Source organism: Rhipicephalus sanguineus, chromosome 11 (genome assembly GCF_013339695.2).
Source record: "Rhipicephalus sanguineus isolate Rsan-2018 chromosome 11, BIME_Rsan_1.4, whole genome shotgun sequence".
Taxonomy (NCBI): Eukaryota; Metazoa; Arthropoda; class Arachnida; order Ixodida; family Ixodidae; genus Rhipicephalus; species Rhipicephalus sanguineus.
The window spans coordinates 70,909,842-70,930,514 of NC_051186.1; the positions used below are offsets into that span (position 1 = coordinate 70,909,842).

The 20,673-nt window shown below is 46.0% G+C and overlaps 1 protein-coding gene across 1 annotated transcript in view; it reads right to left on the bottom strand.

Annotated features, from left to right (window-relative positions):
- Positions 1-11,552: 11,552 nt before the first annotated feature.
- LOC119375133 (cytochrome P450 2H1) overlaps positions 11,553-20,673 on the bottom strand; it is a 64,529-nt gene continuing 55,408 nt past the window's right edge. The window contains exon 10 of the mRNA XM_037645328.2: positions 11,553-11,740. Within this exon, the coding sequence (XP_037501256.1) occupies positions 11,553-11,740 (188 nt within the window). The remainder of the gene's footprint in view (positions 11,741-20,673) is intronic.

A 20,673-nucleotide genomic window follows, 5' to 3' on the forward strand; every position in this document is an offset into this window, starting at 1 on the left:
TATATTTTGCCCTTAGGGCTCACTCGGACTCAGACTCACCAAAATTTTCCTCAACCGGACTCACTCGGACTCAGACTCACCAAAATATTTCCCAACCGAACTCACTCGGACTCAGACTCACAAAATCTTTACTCACCCGGACTCACTCAGACTCAGACTCACGTCTCGATATGAGTCTGAGTGAGTCTGAGTGAGTCGACTCATGAGTGAGTTTGCCGACCTATGACTACGACTCGAACTGTATTTGTCTTATTCAGGAATAACCTCATCCGAATTAGTGTATCCCACACGTACGGCTGGCTTGATCACGGAGGGTCGGAATCCGCACTTTCGATTTTCGGATTGAATCGGATTAGCTTAATCCGGGTTATCTTAATCCGGCCGGACTTAACCCCCGACCTGGCTAAGCAAACTGGACTCAATCTGGATTAGCTCAATCAAGATTAGGTTAAATCGTATTAGGTTAGTAATTATGCTTAATTAGTGCTAATTAAGCTTCTCTTGTCTAGTCTTGGCTTCATTAGGCTTGGACACGCTTAACTTGGCTCAACTATGCTAAACTAAGCTTAACTTGGCCATGCTCAACTTAGCTTTACCTTCGTTGGGCTTGATCATGCTTAACTTATCGCGTTGCAGGTGCTAGGCGCGGATGTAATAGGTGCTAGGTGACGCGAGACGCCATATAAAGTAGAGGCCGTTCATGATGGTTACAGTTTCTGTTCGAACGAAACGGAGAAACGAAAAGCTTAACAATTCCGCTGTAATAACGACTTCAGTTGGCCAGAATGCGATTTCTCCATGACACTTATGGTGTTCAATGATGATTTTCAGAAACTCTCGAAGAACCAACCGCTCCCGTGGCTCTCAGTAAATAGCAGACGAAGAAGCCTCCTTCATTTTACGAAACTGCCATAACACATGCTTCTCTCGGTGCAGGTTTCGCCACAAGTGGGTGATTTCTGTTCTCAGCGAATGCGGGCTTGTGCAGCCTCATCGAAGAACAACGCATCATCATCCGAAGAAAAATAATGAAGAAGAAGATGCGTCGAGCAATATCTACCTGTTTTTTGGCGTTTACGTGATTGGTTGCGCCATATCATTCGCAGCTCTTGGCTGTGAGCTTATTGCACATTCACGTGGCAAGCGACGGTAGATTATATATTTCTTTTAACTACTCTAGCGGAAGCAACTTACGGCGTTCGGCTGTCAGCATTTAGTTGAACATTTCTCGTACGATCTGATTTTAATGCAGTTCCGCTTTATCTTGAAATGGTACTTTGCTTATGTTAGCAGCAAGACTGCGTTCCCCACTACGACTTTTCTTGAGTGTTGTTGCTCAAATCGAAATCATTTACATGAACGTGGAGGTGGTCAAAGCTGTACATTCTCCGATATTATGGCTCTATGAGTGAAACCATTAGGCGGACTCAGTTTCTCTGATCATTTATACTAAAACAGTTGAGATGCTAGTCTTGAATTTCGGATCGGCATGGCAGACAGTGCTGCTTGCAGCCAGTGTGACAGCGAAGATACGATAGATTACGTTCTTTTTCGCTGCTCTCGCTACAGCTTGCACAGACTGTCGCTAGCTGCTGTGTTGGCCCGCCTTGACGACAGACCCCTGTCGGAACAGTCAATGCTGGAATGGCGACCCGAACTGTCTGCACAGTGAAAATAATTTAAGGCCTTACTGAACTTTTTGCGTGCCAGTGGCCTATTGAATAGGCTTTAGTACTCCCGCTCTGCACCTCCCGTTTATATCTTTTCTTTATTGCGCGCCTGCTCTTCTCTTCGCTTTCCTTTCCATCTTTCTTTCCCTTTCCCCCTCCCCTTAGTGTAGGGTAGCAAACCGGATGCTACAATTCTGGTTGACTTCCCTGCCTTTCTCTCGTTTTATTGTGTCTCTCTCTAGTTTTGAATTTCTTCCTGATAAATCTAAAAAGTCCGAAGTTCGAAGGCAGACGGAAGCATGAAGGGATGAAAAATTCGTCAACGAAATTCGTCGCTGGGCTACAGCGACACCCCTTGTTGAAAAAGTTTTCATTTCCTATAAGTCTGCAGCATGTATTTTCAAACTGTACATTCGGCTCCTAGACCCAGCAATGCAATCCACTGAATGTTTTGTATTGAAGGGAGACAGTAAGAAAATGTCTAGTGTGAATTACACACTTCATACAAAAGTGCATTGCCGAAATAGCAAATAAAAAATCTACGCAATAAGGAACTTGCGTTAAATAATCGAAGTTTACTCCCTCAAGGTACCCCGCCGCAAAGGTCGTCAAGCACCAACAAGTGCCGTATATACGGTGGTTTTTGAAATATTTCGATGAAGATAACGGAAGTTTGCATAGCATGCATGGCGAGTAACAGCAAATTCGCTAACATTCAAAAGACTACGTAACATATACAACATTATTGCACCCTTTGCGTTTGGTGTATCTTGGTTTCCAATGGCGTGCTCTTGACTGTTTGGTGTTGCATGTTTTTCTTGAACGACTCAATTGCATTACTATAGCAATATTTCACAAATAATAGTCTGCCTGTATAATTTCACTCTCCGATTTTTTTTTCTGAATTTCATATTCTTGCCCTCCCTGCAATAATTCGTTCTGGGAATTGGCTGAATGTTTAAAGAAAATAAGTCGCAGTATTGGCTGTCATACACTTATCACCTGCACATAATCATGTTTTGATAATGTGTGCAAGAGGATGGCAAACTAATTAGAACATTACACATACTGAATAAATGAAGCAAGTTAGCGAATGCATAAAAGCGTTTCAGAATTCTTCACTTTATGCCTGTAGTGATTCCCCAAGAGCAACCAGGACATGCGCTAACATTCCAAAGACTATGTAACATATTCAACAGTATTGCACCCCTTGCGTTTTGTGTATCTTCGTTTCCAATGCTTCACCAGGCTGGGCAAGTCTGTGCTGGAAACAGAGACGTCCACATCGTAGATGACGCCAGTAGTGGCACCACTGGCCAGTGGGATGTACGAGCGAACTTTTATGCCATCAAGTTCCGTAATTTTTCTCAGTGTGCTCAGTGCAGTCTCATGTGCAACTTTGACAGCCAGAACATTTTTTCTTGAGTTGATGGATCCCTATAATGCACATATTGCGCATGGGCACATCTCGCTGTATAAAACTAACATTCAAGGGCGAATCTCTACCTTCGCATGTCAGGGAAGGCCACTTTCGGCATCCTGTACGACCGTTCATTCCAAGGCCACTCCAATGTCGCAAATGTATGAGGTTTGGACACGTGAGCACCGTGTGTCAGAGTACGATAATTCGCTCGCGCTGCGCCGAACCACACGCTGCAGACACCTGTGATGCCACGGTCCTCAAGTGCCGCAATTGCCTCGGGTCCCATGACGCTTCATCAAATGAGTGTCCCAAGAAACAGAAGGAAAACAAAATCCTCAAGCAGATGGTGCGAGACCTTTCGTCTCGTCGCGAAGCTGCTGCTGTGGTCAGAAAGCGACGCTTCCGACGCCGTAGAAGTTCAAGGAACTCTGTGAATCGCAGTTCACAGGTGACACCTCCGCCTCTGCTTCCTAGACCAGACACGCGAGAGTCGGTTTCTGAGGACAACCCCGCACCAGAGCGCATGGAAACTGAAACGTGGCCGGCATTACCAAAGCTGCAGCCAGAGCCACAGCCAGAACCACAGACGCAGTCAAAGCCACAGCACAATCCACAGCGACTCCAATGGTCGCAGCAGACACTGACCGATTCAACGATAGCGCTGGTTATCCACGACTTGCCCGAGAAAGACAAGGACATTGCTGCGATGTTTCGCTCTCTTCTAGACACCATACTCATGCTTTTGAGTAAGCTAAACACTCCGACAGCCCGAACTGCCCTGCAGCTGCTGGAGGTTCTCGATCCAGTGTTTTGAGCGCTTCAGTAATCACCACGGCCCTCTCAAAGGCCGCGATCCCCCAATGGAATATCAGAGCGCTGATGTCATGTAGGTCAGAGAAGCTTCAGCCTCAGTGACTGATTGTACTCCTTTGCACGTGCAGTGCTCTTCTTCTCTCTCTCTTTCTATTCCCCCATTCCCTTATCCCCAGTGCAGGGTAGCAAAACCGGACGTTCGTCTGGTTAACCTCCCTGCCTTTCCTCTTCTCTTACTCTCTCTCTCTGGTTTCCAATGGCAAGCTCTTGACTGTCTAGTGTTGCATGCTTTTCATGAACAACTATATTGTATAACTATCCCACTATTTGACAAAAAATATTCTGCCTGTATAATTTCACTCTACGATTTGTATTTGCGTATCTTATTTTGTTGCCCTCCCTGCAATAATCCCTTCTGGGGATTGTCGGAATGTTTAAACAAAATAAGCCACAGTATTGGCTGTGATGCACTTATCACCTGCACAGAATCGTTTTGATGTGTGCAAGAGCATGGCAAAATAATTAAAACATTACACACACTGAACAGATGAAGCAAACTATCGAATCACTCTCTCCATCAAAGTGTCTTGAGGATTATTCGCTTGATGCCTGTAGTGATGACCCAAGAACGTTGCTTTCAGGTTCATCCGAGGAACCTCTCACTAAATAATTATTTTGAGCAGTGCGAGACATGCCTGTGTAACTACGATATTCTGTCCATATAGGATGAGAATGCTTTGTAGGTATAAAAAAAAAGAAGAAAACGTAATGCACAAATGTTTGATGATATTGCCTTTACTACACCATTTCTTTTCTGAGTGATAAAACACGCACGCACAGTCTGTAAAACGTGTGGCGTTGAATGGCAATAAAGCAAATTATTAGTGACGAGAAGGAGTTCGTTGGCCGTGCGTTCCTTTCGGTGACGCTGCGAGTGAAGTCAGTAGCCAGCGCTAAAGCAAGGTCCAGAAAGACACCAGCGAGAAGCAGCGCGATCTTGCAGCGTTAGTGATACTGCTGCGCGGAGTTGCGTCTTTATCTTTGCACCCGCCCTCCCCGAAAAGGAGCTGTCCTGGCGAACTAAGGGTCTAGAAGCAGAGGTATCCGGCATGGCCAAAGACGTGCCACGTTGACGAGGTTCCGTACACGCCGGCGCTTGTCGTCAGATGGAGAATTTTACCGGGGACGCTAGCTCCAAAACCCTTGTAGTAAGGACCCTCGTACTTTGGGACGAGTTTGGAGGAAAGCCCAAAAGCCTTGCAAGGAGCAACTAGCCACGGAAGAGATCTTATTGAGGAATAGCTGGAAGGTTGCAAGTGAGTCGGCGTGGTTTTCTTTCTGGTGCTGCTGCTCTTCCGATGTAAAAGTGCGCGCGAACTGGCGGCACTCTTCGTCTTGTGACTTGATGAACTAACCCCCGGGTCTAGAGGCTTTAATGTCGCACAGCTTCAAATGCGCGTAAATATACTTCACGCAAGCCAGTGACCGAAAGAGAATCTGCAGCACTCACCTTTTCAGGCTTCCGCCTTTAAGTAGATAGAGAAACTGGCGCACACCGTTCGCCTGTCTTAATGGGAAGACGAACAACCAGAGCGAAATGAACTGCACATCCGCTTCCTTCTAAACACTGTGACAACGCAAAAATTGAGCCTGTCCTCCGAGATGGAGCAGCGCCCGCCTGATCACTGAGCCTGCGTCGCGTGATCCTGTATTATTCTAAATACAAAATACAAAAACCAAAAAAAGGTGGCCAAATTGCTTAAGGGATATTAAGGGCGGAGCTCACGCTCTCATAGCCAAACAAAAGCCCCGTTCTTTTTCGCAACTCGCCAATCGAAAATTGAGCCAGCCTACTGAAAAAAATGTACATTACCGTCGACTTTCTGAAGCTTTCGTATCTATTTTACATTGGGGCAGCCCGAGCTTATGGAAGGTAGTCGCAAGCCTGGCTTATTATCCGCGGATTAGGGATTAGCGAATTTCCCCGAGCTGCGCTCAGAATTTTGCGCTGACAGGGCGCACTCCTGGGCTACTAGTGTTCGATTATTTCAGAGCACGCTAATTTGATGAGTATATTCATATTGCGGGTTCTTGGAGTGATTTCAATTCATATACACAAGCTTTTTTGCAAAGCGGACACACTCGCGTGAATGAGTCTTTATTCAAAGAGCCAAGATCAATATAGATATGAAGATAACCACATCGTAATGTAGTACGCAGTGACTTGCTTTTGACTGGTATGCATCGGCCTTGACCGTATTATTTAAGGCGGGTCTGAATTGTACTTCAGGCTGATGCCTGTAAATTGTAGTATTCCAATTCATTCAATGTTTTCGGTGCGCTGAATCCGATATCGTAGTTATGCACAGATGTTTCGGCCGCAAATATTATGATATATTGGAAAGTGCGGTAAAACAAAATGCACTTTTGGGATAATATTCCGCGCAGACACTTTACGGAGATGGTGTGCCTCTTATTAAAGCTTATTACGACATAACAATCGATTTCTTTTGGATGGTCAGATAAACTCGGAATTTATCGAAAGGCTTATGAAGATCTCGAACAAGATCAAAATGTACGCTGCGTAAAAGAGGTCGAGGGCACTGAAGCACTTACGATGAAGTTCGGAAAAATGCGAAGGAATATCCGCAAAGCTTGCCTGCATTGCCTAATAGGATTGTGCGTCAAGAGCCTCGCCTCCGCGCTAGCCTGTTAGCCTTCTTTCTGCGCGCTGCACTAATGAACGGCTGCATATCACGAGAGTACAATATCATTTTTCTGGCAAGTATTTACATTTATTTCGATTTTTCCAGAGTCTGTTTTGTAATTTTCGTATTTCCTGCTTTTATTTTTACTTTTTTAGTGCTTTGTGTGGTCTCCTCCAGATTGAGCAGCGAAGCTGTTTATGCTGCTACTGCACTGCACGGAACTAGACGCTCTTAGGAAAAAGCATGTTTCATCAACATGCCTGCAGTTCCCACTCCGTCCCGTCAGTTTTATTGGCAGAGAACCTCGCCCTAAATATCATTCCCTCTTTGAATTTCTAAAAGAAATAACTTCAGCGTTATTTTTCCAGGCGCTCCGTAGCGCGGCCTCATCGTTGAAGCTGCCGCTGCTGCGGTAATTCTATTAGATGAAGTACCTGCTTCCCGGCCTTTGGGCTCAAAGGACTTGAGGAGGCATTCGTGCTGTTTTCCCACCTCTCACTTGTAGATGCCATGCTCACTCGTCAATCATCCCACACCCATAGATCACATCATTTGTCACTGCCATAATTTTGTGCTCTATACACATCGTTTACGCTGCCACACGGAACGTGATTTTCGGCCTCTATACAACCGTAACACACCCTGTCATCATAATCATTGGTCATCGCTAACACCACATAAAAAGACCACTAATAATCACCATAAGCTAGCCGTAACGTACGGCCTATCAGAAAACTATCATCGTCATGAACGAGCATGTGCCCCAGAATTTGGGCAGATCCCACTAGTCACCGCTACGTTGTGGCCTGTAATAACCATGAGAACGAGTACAGAGGGAGATTAAAGAAAGAAAGAAAGAAACAAACAAACAAAGAGAGATAGAAAGAAAGATATAAAGAAAAAGAGAAAAAGTCTTGCCGAAAAAAATTCCTCTCGAGGTGCGTTTCGAACTGGCGTACCCTCGATCGGAAGGTGAGTGTCCTAACCACTCAGCTATCCAGTCACGCTAGCTAAGCCTTGTATACTATATATTAGGGTTCTGTGTTTTCGGATAAATCCGAAAAAAACATGGTTCACCCCTCCGTCATAGGAATCGGTATAACACAAAAGTAATACGTATAATCCCAGAAGTAGTTCAAGGTTTAATGTACATTGATATAAGTGAGTACGGCGAGAGCAAACAGCGCTAAACACGGGACGGAGAAGAAGAACGACAGACACAAGCGCTGAACTAACAACCACTGGTTTATTGCTTGGATATGCAATATATACGGAAGCACTGCGCAGGATAACAACAAAAACACAGTAACTGCGCAATGCGCAGTTACTGTGTTTGGTGTACGATGTGTTTGGTGTACGTGTGTTTGAGTACGAAGATTGGTGTACGAGTTGTATTTTAGTGCAAAAAACAAACTTGCAGCGCTGTGCCGAAAAGTGAACAAAGGCGGCAAGAAAGATATGTGTGAGAAGAAGCACAGAAAGCACTTTGTCGAATGTAGGAAGGCTGTAGTATACAGTATTCCATTTACGTGCGGAAGTTGCTACATCGGCCAAACCGGCCGATGTTTAAATGACCGGTTTACGAGAGCATGCATACTCGCTAGCGGTTCAGTGCCCAGTCATTTAGCCCAACACTGCAAAGCGTGTGGCTGTCAGCCAATTCTTGAGAGGTGCACCGTTTTGGAAGGGTACAATCAACAAAGAACACGGGAGATTAGTGAAGCGCACCATATCCATGCACACGGAAATGCGTGCGTCAGCGTTCCTTCCATTTACCTGCATAAGTGTGAACTTAATTATTTGTCCAAAACTTAGCAGCCTGTTTTGCCGACGGTTCTAATATGATGACTTCGCATCCCTCTTTGCGCATTGCGCAGTTACTGTGTTTTTGTTGTTATCCTGCGCAGTGCTTCCGTATATATTGCATATCCAAGCAATAAACCAGTGGTTGTTAGTTCAGCGCTTGTGTCTGTCGTTCTTCTTCTCCGTCCCGTGTTTAGCGCTGTTTGCTCTCGCCGTAATCATGTACCAACCAGCCCAGTTAAGCACACTCCTGCATATAAGTGAGCTTGCACAAATAATATTGGTGTTTGGCAGCTATAGGCGTCGACCCTTGCAGGTATATCTCCATCCCGACGACTGACGTTCACGATCAATGATTAAACAAACATTTGTGGTTGCTGTCGGTGAGAGCATCATCAGAGGAAGCGGTGTGACAGCCAGAGAGCGTCGCTCATTAGACGCATAACTTAAAGGGACACTAAAGAGAAACAATGAATTGGTTTAGATTGATAAAGTGTGCTCGGAGAACTATTGTGTAGTTTATTTGACAACCGCAGGTTTATTATTAGAGGAGAAAACAAAGTTCAAAGTTTCATTTTTAAATTTCGCGCCGAACTTTGTAATTCGTGACGTAAAAGATTTCGAAGCGCATTTAACGTATTTTGGCGCCACTGGCTCGACGAAATTACCACAAACTCGTTATGTCAAGTCTCTGGCCCCCTCAGAGGAGAATGTACTTCGATTTAACCGATTAGGAACTACGTTGGCCCAAGCAGGCGCCGTCAAAAATATGTGACGTCACGGCAAATGGTGCGGGAATTTCAAGGTGGCAGCGCCACCTGTATTTACTTTTTGCGCGTTTTCTCGCTTATTAAGCGTCTTCTCGCAGCAAGCGTGGTGTTTTTGGTATCGTGGAAGACCACTTTACTAATGCGAGAAAAATCGTTTTGCTCTTTAGTGTCCCTTTAAGCTAGGGTCGCCATCCCGCCACACGTTAAAGAGTTATTGAACACCACGGCGGGATTGGAGGAAAACTCAACGCGCGTCGTGTCTACCGTCTATACTCGCGGACAACTTTTCTTGGCAATGAAGCGAAGGATACAGAGCCACAATGCACGTATCCTACCGCTAACGAATGTAGTCCCACAACTGCGTCCGTATTTTCTGCGTGATATATATAAAATACTCCTTGTAGCTTTTTGAGCCGGAACGCAGCGCACACAAGCGAGATATTTGTATTTCTTGTACTTTACACGTTGTCCCTTTGCGTTTATGCGTGCGTGAAAAAGTCTCGTCTTTTACCCATACCTTAGACGCTAAGCAGCGTTTGCGTCGAAATGCAACGCTAGCCATCACTTTCCATGGCGTTACGAGACGCGCGCCAAACCGAACTACTTAGCGTAGCAGTATATGTGCAGACGCTCCGCCCCCGTGGCTTTCCCTTCATTGCCAAGAAAAGTTGTCCGCCCGGCCGCGACTTCTCTCGGGACGAGCGTTAAGCGGGGACGCGGTGTTGCAGCCAGGCGAGGCAGGCGCGCCTCGCAGAGCTATTTGTAGTATGGATGGATGCTGTGAGCGAGGCCGACGCTTTAAAGTCCCTTAATATACAGAAAGTAGCGACACTCTCCTCCATATCCTCTCCGAAGTGTCCAACCCTCCTCTCCCAAGTGTCCTAACCTTATCTATATCCTCTCCCAAACGGCCACCGTGCAGGCGCCGGCCCTATAACCCAGCTCGCGCCACTTTCCTATCAAGCTTGCTATGTCACGCTGATAACGCACGCGTTTCCCGGGCGACGGCCCGTTAAGCGGGGAGGTAGAAGGCGGGAGAGGAGGGTGCTCGGCGTGGCGGCTCGGTTAAAAGAAAGACGGTACTTTCCCAAAAATATCCAGGGACTTTACGAGGCTTGGGCTGAGGTCGCCACCTCGCGGTGTGTTAAGGCGTTGACCGAATTGACTTCTATTGGAAACGCGCTGAATGGGACGGACGCGTAGCAACAACGCATTGAGGAGCTAATTGCGGAAGCCAGGGTCGTAATGCATTGCTTCACTTTACCGCTCCCAGACGGCGAAACCACCCCGCCGACAAAGCACTATGAGAGGAAAGTGTGAGAAATAAAAGGCGCGCTTGTAAAGACTCCAGAGTGCGTGACAGTGGCGCAGTGGATAGTGTGCCCGGCATCTGTTGTCGCGGAGCGAGAGGTCGTGGGTTCGACCTTGATGGCACTTTTTTTCTTCAAGTTTTTCTTTGCCATCCAAACGTGCACATTTTTTTCAACGTCATTTCCGTGACGGCAATATGTCGAAAATACGCAAGCATGGACAGCACGGGCGTGGTTCTGTGGGAAAACACCTGCTTGACATGCAACAGTCGTGGGTTCGATTCACACTTGAGGCGATGCATTTTTATTATTTCTGTATTTGCATCTATCTCGAATTTTCGCTCGCAACTAACGACGCCGATGCCGACACTGGGATTTCGGCTTCGAGGCTTGGTCTAAGGTCGCCACCATCGTTATAATGGCTCTCTCTCTCATACTTTGTCTTACTCGATTTCACAGCGCAACGCTCCCACTGGGCGCAATAGCATCTTATCGTAGTTGGACCTTGTGTGGACCACCACGGCGCCGTCGACGCCAACGAAAAATTTTCCCATGGAGTGTCTCTATCACTGGTATCGCCTTAAAAGAAGCCTTGCGCTCTGCGACATTTTTGTTTGCTTCGCAAAGTCCCGATGTGTAGAGATAAGGAGGACAAGAATTTCATTTTTATTTTGTCGTTATCGCCGCGAACGCCGCCATGCGGATCTTCTGATAAGACGGTCATGGTGTTGTATGTATTGTTTAGCCTCACATAAAGGAGAATGAGAGGAAGAAACATGAACAATTATGGTGATGACGGCCTAAAAACGAACGTAATAAAATATTTTTGAGCACAATAATTTATTAATTTGCGGTTCAAAGACGCAGATAAATGCGCGGAAGACAACGTAAAATAGGACGACAAAAACACTGAGTTCACTCATCCCTTTAAACTTCGAGCCTTCGCTAAGGCTTTTTTCTTTTGTTCGTAACTCTGGAGCGCTGTTTCGATACGTATCCCTTGTAAAAGCCTCGTCCAAACAATTGTCGCGATCGGACGTCGCTATCTTGATTGCTCACAGGTTCTGACGCCGTTCTAGGAATCGCAGCTTGAGGTGTTGCACGTGACTTGACATTATGCAAGGGCTGTTGATGTCGAAAGGCATCTCGCCAGCGGGCAGAACGCGGAATCTTTGGAGGAGCGACGTCACACCAATGAATATTTCGACACTCGCCAGAATCTCTCCGGGGCAGCTGCGTTTTCCTGCAAACAAAAGTGATTTTTAAGAAAGAAGAAGCATTGCGAACCTTCAGCTACAGTGGGAGAGAGTGTACAGTGTTCCCACGCCTTATATCAATGCCTGTTCTTCCGGTACAACAAAACACTTTATATGCCGTCCAGGCTTCGTTCCCTATAGTCATTGACTGGAGATTTAAAAAAAAAAAAAAAAAAAAAAACCGCCAGGCCTACGTGCAACACGCTGCACAGCCTCAGCAAAAGCTGGAAGATCGGCCTTTTTAGAGCCCGTTGCAAACTCTCTTCGGGCAACTACTACAAGCACATTTGCACGTTACCAACGACGCCATAAGTCATCATAATTTTTGCGAATTAGGGAAGCACCCACCATGCCACATTTCATAATTCTGCTCAGAAGTGAGGTACCCGCTACACACAGAGACAGATAATAAAGTGAGAGAAAGGCAAGGAGGTCAACCTTAATTGTAGCATTCGGTTTGCTACCCTACACTAAGGGGAAGGGGAAAGGGAAAGAAAGATGGAAAGGAAAGCGGAGAGAAGAGCAGGCACACGAAAAAAAATGTGCAGAGCGGAAGTACTATAGTCCATTCAATAAGCCACTGCCACGCAAGAAGTTCAGTATGGCCTTAATTGATTTTCGGTGCGACAACAGTTCAGGTCGGCGTTCTAACACTGACTGTTCCTACAGGGGTCTGTCGTCAAGGCGGGCCAACACAGCAGCTAGCGGCAGTGTGTGCGCGCTGTAGCGAAGACAGCGACGAATATCGTGGTCTATCGGTTGCTTACTGCCGCAGTTGTTGGAAACGGCACTGTATCCATGCCGATTCGGAAGGCAAAAGATTTGGTGAAAGCTACACCAAGCCACAGTCAGCAAAGCGCCGTTGACTCGAGTCGAGAGAGTCCGGACGGAGGCCGAAGTCAACGAGACGGGTCCAGTCGGTGCAGTCGTGTGCGCTGTTAAACTGGTGTGTTCGACAAGGATTTTATGCCTTCATTAGCAATCTGGCGTATCTTTATGGCGGCATCTGTTCTTAAGAATGAGATTGAATCTTGCACGTCCATCACCTCCTCGTGCAAGGACATGACATCACGCCTAAGTGGCTCCCAAGTCACTGCGGCATATTGGGCAACGAGCATGCCGACGCAGCTGCTCGATCTGCGCACGAAGACCAGCTGCACATCCGTAAGGCATTATGCGCACTTTGTCGATGATGTGGCTGATGACGATGAATGACCCATTCATCGGACTTTAAATGACCCATTCGCTATGCAATTCGCACTGTGTGACGCCAGGTTGTTACTTTGCTCTTCTAGCACGCGATATAACATCTGTTAACGTGATTCATTGCCCGAAATCACTCCTGAGTAGGGTGTTTTTGCGAAAGAGATTAAAGCACCGGCGTGGCTATGTGGTAGCATACTCGACTCAAATCCCAATTGATCCTGGATATTTTTTCCCATTTCGCGCGATAGCGGTTACGGACACCGGCGGCTGTGGCGGCGGCGGCGACGGACTACACCACCGAAATCAGCAGTTGTTCCGATCTCATGACAGCTTTCGCTGAAAAAAAGAAAAGCGTTGAACACGCATCTCAAAAATACATGCAACACGTTTTGTGGCTTCCGCAGCTGAGGTTGTGTGTTCACCTCGTGCGCTGGTCTGATGGGGCGACAGCTCGGTTCACCTGATGACAGTTGAAAAAAAGAACAAAAAAAAAGAAAGAAACGGATGTCCCTTTCCCGAAGGCCATTCGAGCCAATGCATTTTGATGTCAACGGCGTTGTTTCACCCGCCCATTTTTGTATGTTTATGTGGGGCTCATAAGGTGCAACATGCAGCTCACTCAGACTCACTCATGAAAAATATAAAGTTCCAACCAAAGCAGTTTGCTTTCAGCCATTTTATTTACATTCCTCCTCGCTTCTTCTACCTCTTCTTCTAGCCTCTTCTTTTACGCCTTCTCCATCCAAATTCTTTGGATCACTACATCCTCCCAGGCTCCTGTTTCCATCTCTCCGGATATGGTATGGAAGTATATTTGCGAGAGACCCCTCTTCGATCTTGCCACGAGGTCCCTGGTAATACACTGTCTTCAGTATGCCTTGTTGTTTCGCGATCTTCGTGACGAAGTAGGGACCCGTGAACGGAGACTTCGAGTCAAGACCTTTGCGCACAAGAACCATGCTTCCAGGCTGCACATCGGGTATCTCTGATCGATGACGCTTATCGAAGTTCCTTTTCACCGTCTGACGATATCGTTGTTTCTCTTTTTCCGCCATGGGTTTTTCCTTGAGAACGACCTTGTCAACCAACCCAAGCTCTTGATCAGCAGGCAACCAGCTTGATTTTCAGAAAGCCGCAAAGTTGGGACTGCATCCAAGTCCTGCAGTATATGAGCTATTCTGATGGGATACAGCCGCCTCCAGAGCACACTTCCACCTGCCTTTGAAGTCTGGGTATAAAGACATAAACATCTTCAAGTCCCTAATCATCCTCTCTGCAAGAGAATTAGCTTAAGGGTGGTATGGTGCTGGGAAACGTAATTTAATGCCTCTTTCTTCTGCCCATCGTCGAAGCTTAAGAGTTCGAAAAGCTGGTCCATTGTTGGCAACAATAACTTTGACATCCTTGAACACATTCCGCTCCAGGAGTGATATCACTGAATTCGCATCTTCACGGCCGGCCATAGCAGCAACATATCGTGTGCACTCGTCCACGGCAACCAAAAACGCTTGAGTTTTTCGTACGCCCTCGCCTTTCTTCTTGACTTCCGCAAAGTCGAGGTGAAGTACTTCAAAAGGTGCCTCCGAGTATACCGGCATGACCATTTTATTCCCTCGTGGTCTAAACTTTGCTTTGAAGAGCTGGCATTCGTGGCATGTCTTAATGTAGTTAGCGACATACGCTTTCATGTTCGGCCAAGTGAATCTTGCAGTGAGCTTTCTGTACGTTCTCCAAAATCCATCATGTCCTCCAGGTTCTGGACTGTTATGGTACAGCCTCAGAATAGCTTGGACGTCTGTCGCCGGCACGTCTACCTTTCCGTTCTTAAATGTCAACTTCCCTGTACCTTCCCACAGCTTTATAAAGTTGACGTGTTCAGCTTCTGTTTCTTGTGGTATGTGCAGTCTGGACAAGGCATCAGCATCCTGGTGATTTTGTCCAGGGCGATGAGCTACCTCGAAGGTGTACTGTTGGATCTCGCTTGTCCATCGTGCAATTCTCCCCTTTGGCTGTGCGAGATGAAGCAGATAAGTCAAGGCCTGGTTGTCGGTGAACAATTTAAAACATCTGCCTTCCAAGTATGTCCTGAAATATCTCAAGGGCATGACAACTGCCAGAGCTTCTTTCTCTGTGGTGCAGTGTACGAAAAATATCCGATTACTTGTAGTTGTCGGGACGCCGGCTCTTTGTCATCTCTTTGGTAAAGAACTGCTCCAGTTCCGTAGTGTGAAGCATCGGTGTAGAGCTCGAAGGGTAACGTGAAATCCGGCAGCGTTAGCACAGGGTCAGAAGAAATGATTGTAACCAGTTCCAAATAGGCTCGTTCACATTCGTCAGACCACATGAACGGGACGCCTTTCTGGGTTAATGCGGTGAGACGCTTCGTCTTTTTAGCGTAGTCTTTATAAAAGCTCTGAAGTGTCCTGCAAGACCTAAAAACACACGAAGGGAATGAACGTCATGGCGCTTCGCAAGAGACCTGATTCGCTGCACACTTTCTTCCTTGGTACTCTTTGTCTTGCCGTCAAAGCGCCTGCCGAGAAATACTACGGTCCGGCAAAAGAACTCACTTTTATTTGCATTAATTTTAGTTGTGCATCACTGAGCGTTTGCAGCACTGGGCGATAGGTGGATCGCATGGTCACTCGTCTCTGGTCCTTGAAAAACTAAGATGTCGTCGACGTACACACTACAAAACTTCCCAATGAAATCTTTCAGTACAGAATTCATCATTTTCTGGAAAAATGCACCTGAATTCTTCCACCCAAACGGGAGCCGGTTGTACTCGTACACATCAAATGTGGTAACGAACGCCGTAAACTTCTTCGTGTCTTCCCTCAAAGGTACCTGCCAATATCCTTTACACAAGTCTATCCTGGAGAACCATTCACACCCGCCGGTCTCATCAATTATCTCATCAATTCTTGCATTGGGAAAGGAAACAAGTCTGTCTGCCGGTTGATGAGTCGGTAATCTGTGCATAACCGGAACGATCCATCTTCTTTGGGCACGATCGTAATTGGTGACGCAAACGAAGATGTGGATGGTCGAATGATGCCCGCGTCTAGCATGCCTTGAAGCTCCTGTCTTAACCAAGTCTTCTTCTCCTGACTCAAGGCATACGGCTTCTTTCTACGACGTTTTTGTCACGTAGTTCGAAAGGAACTTCGATTGCTGTGGTAGCTGTGGGATAAGTGCCAACAGAAATGAGTTCCGCGTACTTCGACGTGACTTCTTCGGCGCACTTTACAATTTTAGGATGCGTTCCTCTAATATGGGAGCAACTTTCGACATTGTCAGTGTTATGACATCGTTCCACAGTATGTTTATTTTCAGAAGTTTCATGTCGGGTCGGGACAGAAGAAAATCAAAAAAAACCCGACATTACGAGGCTTTTCACCCGTACTACCCGGCTCTGAAGCGCACTTCTGCCTCGGTCCATTTCGTGAACTCCTGCAAGTTCCGTCATAGCTACACACCCTGATTGGTTTTCCTGGACAGATGTCATCTTTAGGTACTATGTCCTCGTTAATCAGGCTCACTGAAGCACCTGTGTCGATCAGCGCTGAAACGCTGGAACCATTGACAAACATCGCAGCGAAAAGGATGTTTGGGCTTACAATAAAAACGGTCTCCCGCTCCACTAAATGCCCCTGCACACAATTATGCAACGATTCTCCAAGTAAAGTGTCAGTCTCATAGAATTGATGTGACGGTGATCTCTCACGCAATTCTCGTACGGGAAGACACCTTTTCTAGAGGATCCTGCTTCATTTGGTTGCGGTGGTGAATCTTTCAAACCGATTGCATCTGTAAGTCAGAACTAATGTACTGCAAGCATGAAGCAGCTCCTCAGAGGTTACAGGTGCCTTGAGTTCCATTTGCATTCGACTTCTTTCTTCATTCCCTGTATTATAAGGGCACGACACATGATTCTGGAAGGTCGGATCAGCGTTATACAGCAATTGTTGTTTTATGAAGAAATAGTCGACTAGGTTGTCACTGTTTTGTTCATACTTGATGGCTTGTCCAATATTTCTACTGCATTCTTTCGGAAGGCACTACACAGCTGTCTTCCATGACTGCCATGAATCTTCCTTGTGTTGGGAAAAACGCAAGTCAAACCATTGTTTGGCATTTCCAGAAAGGCATGCTCGCATATTTCGTATTTTTCGCGGTCCGTGTACCAATGATTTGCTCACATGCACATTCGAATGCGTTCAACCATAATCTACACCGGAACTGCCGTCAAAGCTGTCCGGGTTTACTGTCATGTGACGAGTCCTGTCTGATGCCAGAACCGTCAAGAGTGCTTGCTGGTGCTGTAGTTGCTGCTTTGCAGCCAAGTGAACTGAGAAAGAGCGTTCGACCAGTGACGTATCTGTCATTGCATCAGAATGGCTCGGTGGTTGCTCCTAATGGGTTTCCTTTTCCCAGGCTTCGAACTCCGAAAAAGGTACATTTATCTTCACAGTACCTCTGGCGATGACGTCGCTGATTGGTTCTTTGGCAATGGTGGCGATGGATTCGATTCGGCCAGGTGTTGTCATCTCTTCTGGCGCCGCAACGAAGTTCTCGCCGTCTAGCTCGTAGCCTGCGATCCGTGGCTCGCCGTCCCGCTGTGTGAGGTAGAAGGTCACCCACATCTTCCGGATCTGTCAAAGGCGCGCCAAATATAAAGTTCCAACGAAAGCAGTTTGCTTTCAGCCATTTTAATTTACATCTCCAATCTTCTACTCTTCTTCTAGCCTCTTCTTTTCCGCCTTCTCAACCGATCCTTTGGATCACTACATTGTATAACGTAGGAAATGATGTGCGATGATGTAAGTAGACAGGGCGCATACTACTAGCAAGTTTCTCTTCAGAATTGCTCTTAATTCTTTTGTTTTTGTTTTCTATTTACTTTTTCGATGGCATATGAATTGTGACACCTCCCTATGTATGCCCACTTCGGGCCCTTAGGGTAAATAAATGAAAAAAAAAATGAGTAACGCGGGAGACGAATTACAGCTCATGATTACTGAACTAGATACGGAAAGTAGCAGAGTGGGTCTGAAAATGAATATGCATAAAACTAAAGTAATGTGTGACAATTTGGCAGAGAACAGCACTTTGCGATAGGTGGCGAGACACTGGAAGTTGTAAGGAGGACGTCTACTTAGGACAGATAGTAACCGCGGATAGTGAAGGGGTGATCTATACCACTTGTTCTGCGTAAAACGATGTCGATTGGCCTCGAAGTCAGCAAGGCCGAGATGCTCATGAATCATGAATTCGCGTCTAAGGCTAGTTTTCTGCAAACACTATACGGCGCCTGACAGCACTTAGAACAACTTGATTGTTAACTCCTCGGATTCGAAATACAGTTCAGCGTCTCACCTGCTGCTATTAAGTCGTGAGTTTTCGGCAATGAACCAGTTACACTAGCCTTGCTACCACGCGATCTCATTCCTCCAACGAATCCTTCCTGCGGAAGCACGCTTCTTGCCGTCTCGCGTTACAGGAAACCTTGAAAACTTGTGGTCGCGGAAAAGCAGGGACAGTGTCTTGAGACCGTGTAAACCAGTCTGTCTTCAAAGTCAGCTCTTGTGCATCTTACCCTTTTTGTCCATTTAAATCGGTCATTCTAGGCACGAGTGTTCTGTAGCAGCCATCCGTCATTGAATTCTCTATCTTCCCAGGGTAGATTCTTCTACAATGTCTATGAAGTACCTACGTTTTTTAGGTGATAAAATGTGAATTTCGGCTCACTTTTCGGCGCACCAATCCATCTCCTTGCTTGATGTTTGTTGCGCGTAAAAAACCATATATCTCTCAGCGTGGTGCGGCAACAACAGCAGCACTCAACTAACATTCTCATCGGGCTCGGTGGATGGTATATTGCTTACAAATAAACGTCATTCTTCACTTTGCTCTCTAGCTGTCAGACCGCTGTTTGTTGTCTTTGCTAATTGAGTTTCAATGCTTAAATGTTTCAGGTGTGGAATGTGTCGGACGCCAGCGTTGATGCTGTTTAGATATTATTCTAGAATACCAGAGAGCTTAACTAGTTGGTAGCATTCTGTTAAAAAAACACGCAGTACAGTCATAGGGTAAGCTGAAGGAGAGGCCTTTCTGAGCCCGTTGTGAAATTTCTTTGGGCCACTATTGTAAGTACAGCTGCAAGATACCCACTATACCATAAATCATTTTAATTTTGCGAAGTAGGTAGTACCCACTATGCTTTCATTCTGTGAAAATGCGAGGTACCCACTACGATTCTCTAATGGGTACCTTGCTTATTGTGTGCAATTGGTTGATGTGTAGCTGACGACCATGAAGAATTATGGCAGTACTCTTGTAATGGGTGACAAGCTTTAAACCACCCACTCGTACTTAACACGCATTGGTGTGACGCCTGGTTGGCATTTTACTCTTCTACACCGCCATATTACGCGGTAGCAGAAAATCCCTGTTAATGTGACTCACTGTCCCACATGACGCCTGTGTAGGGTCTTTTGCGAAGGCGTTTCAACAACGGAATACCGTGCGCTACGGTGAAGATTTCCGTGGAGCCGAACAAAAGTGCTGATAACTATCGAAAGCCGCAAAAAAAAAAGTATAAGAGCGTAAGCGAATGAGCACGTTTGCGAGTGCTACCGCGTGCAACAGGTTTTTTTGTGTCTATGCATAGTAGGTAATGTAAGTGATGCAGTGTTTAATGGTGAATGTCCACAAACTGCATAGGGTGCTCGCGGTTTTCGTGTGGGGATTCAATTGGGAAAGGTGCAGTCGTACAATTTGTTTAGGGGTAAAGAGTGGCGGGTCTTGGGATACCACATCTGTTGATAAAACAGTTCGTAAATAGATTTTTCGTGTTCCGGGGGAAACTGACCTTTTGCTAACAGTGTGCAATGAAGACTAGGTCGACTGATGCCCGAGTTTGTTGTCAGATCTCAAGTGATGACAGACGCAGTGCAGGGCCATATGATGGAAGTGGTAGCAAGCGTTCGTTTTTGAGTGTCTGCTTTTATATCGTGTACCTGTGTTCTGTGGAAAGAAAAAAAATTTGAGCATGTATGTGACATGTGCACCCCGTGCCAGTCTACAGAGCGCAATATATACAGGCAAGTGTCAGATTGTACTTAACTGGCACTTAAAAAATGCAAGCAGCTCCAAACGCAAAATCTCTTTCTTTTAAACCCACAGGACACTTCCAGTAACAGTCTTTTTAGAGGAGCAAGGTGTTTGCGTCATGGGGCTCCGACTGCTTAATCTGTACCCAACCCGAAACAATTGATCACGTTTTTACACTGCTGGGAGGGGTATACTTTTGAGGCTTGTTGCAGAGGACAATCAGAAAAGAATTTCCAGTACACCCGCATGGAATTAGGTACTAGCAATTGATACTGAAGACGGATACCATTTCAACAAATCATGGTAATTGGCTTGCACAGTCAAATGGTGCTCACTAATGACTAGATTTTGCTGTGACCCAGATGTAGACCAGCAAGGCTGTATGTACAGTAAAGTGGGGGCAGTTTGATAGAACTAGAAAAAATAAAAGAATGTCTTCCTTGATGGTGGTTAAGGCGGCGGACACTAAGCCAACAGAAACGGCCGTTGTGATTTCATAAGAACTTCGATGTAAAATACTGATTACTCATGAAGAATTTATAAATGACAATGTATTGAGGCAGTGATTGACGGCAGATATGTGCTAGAAATTTTTGTG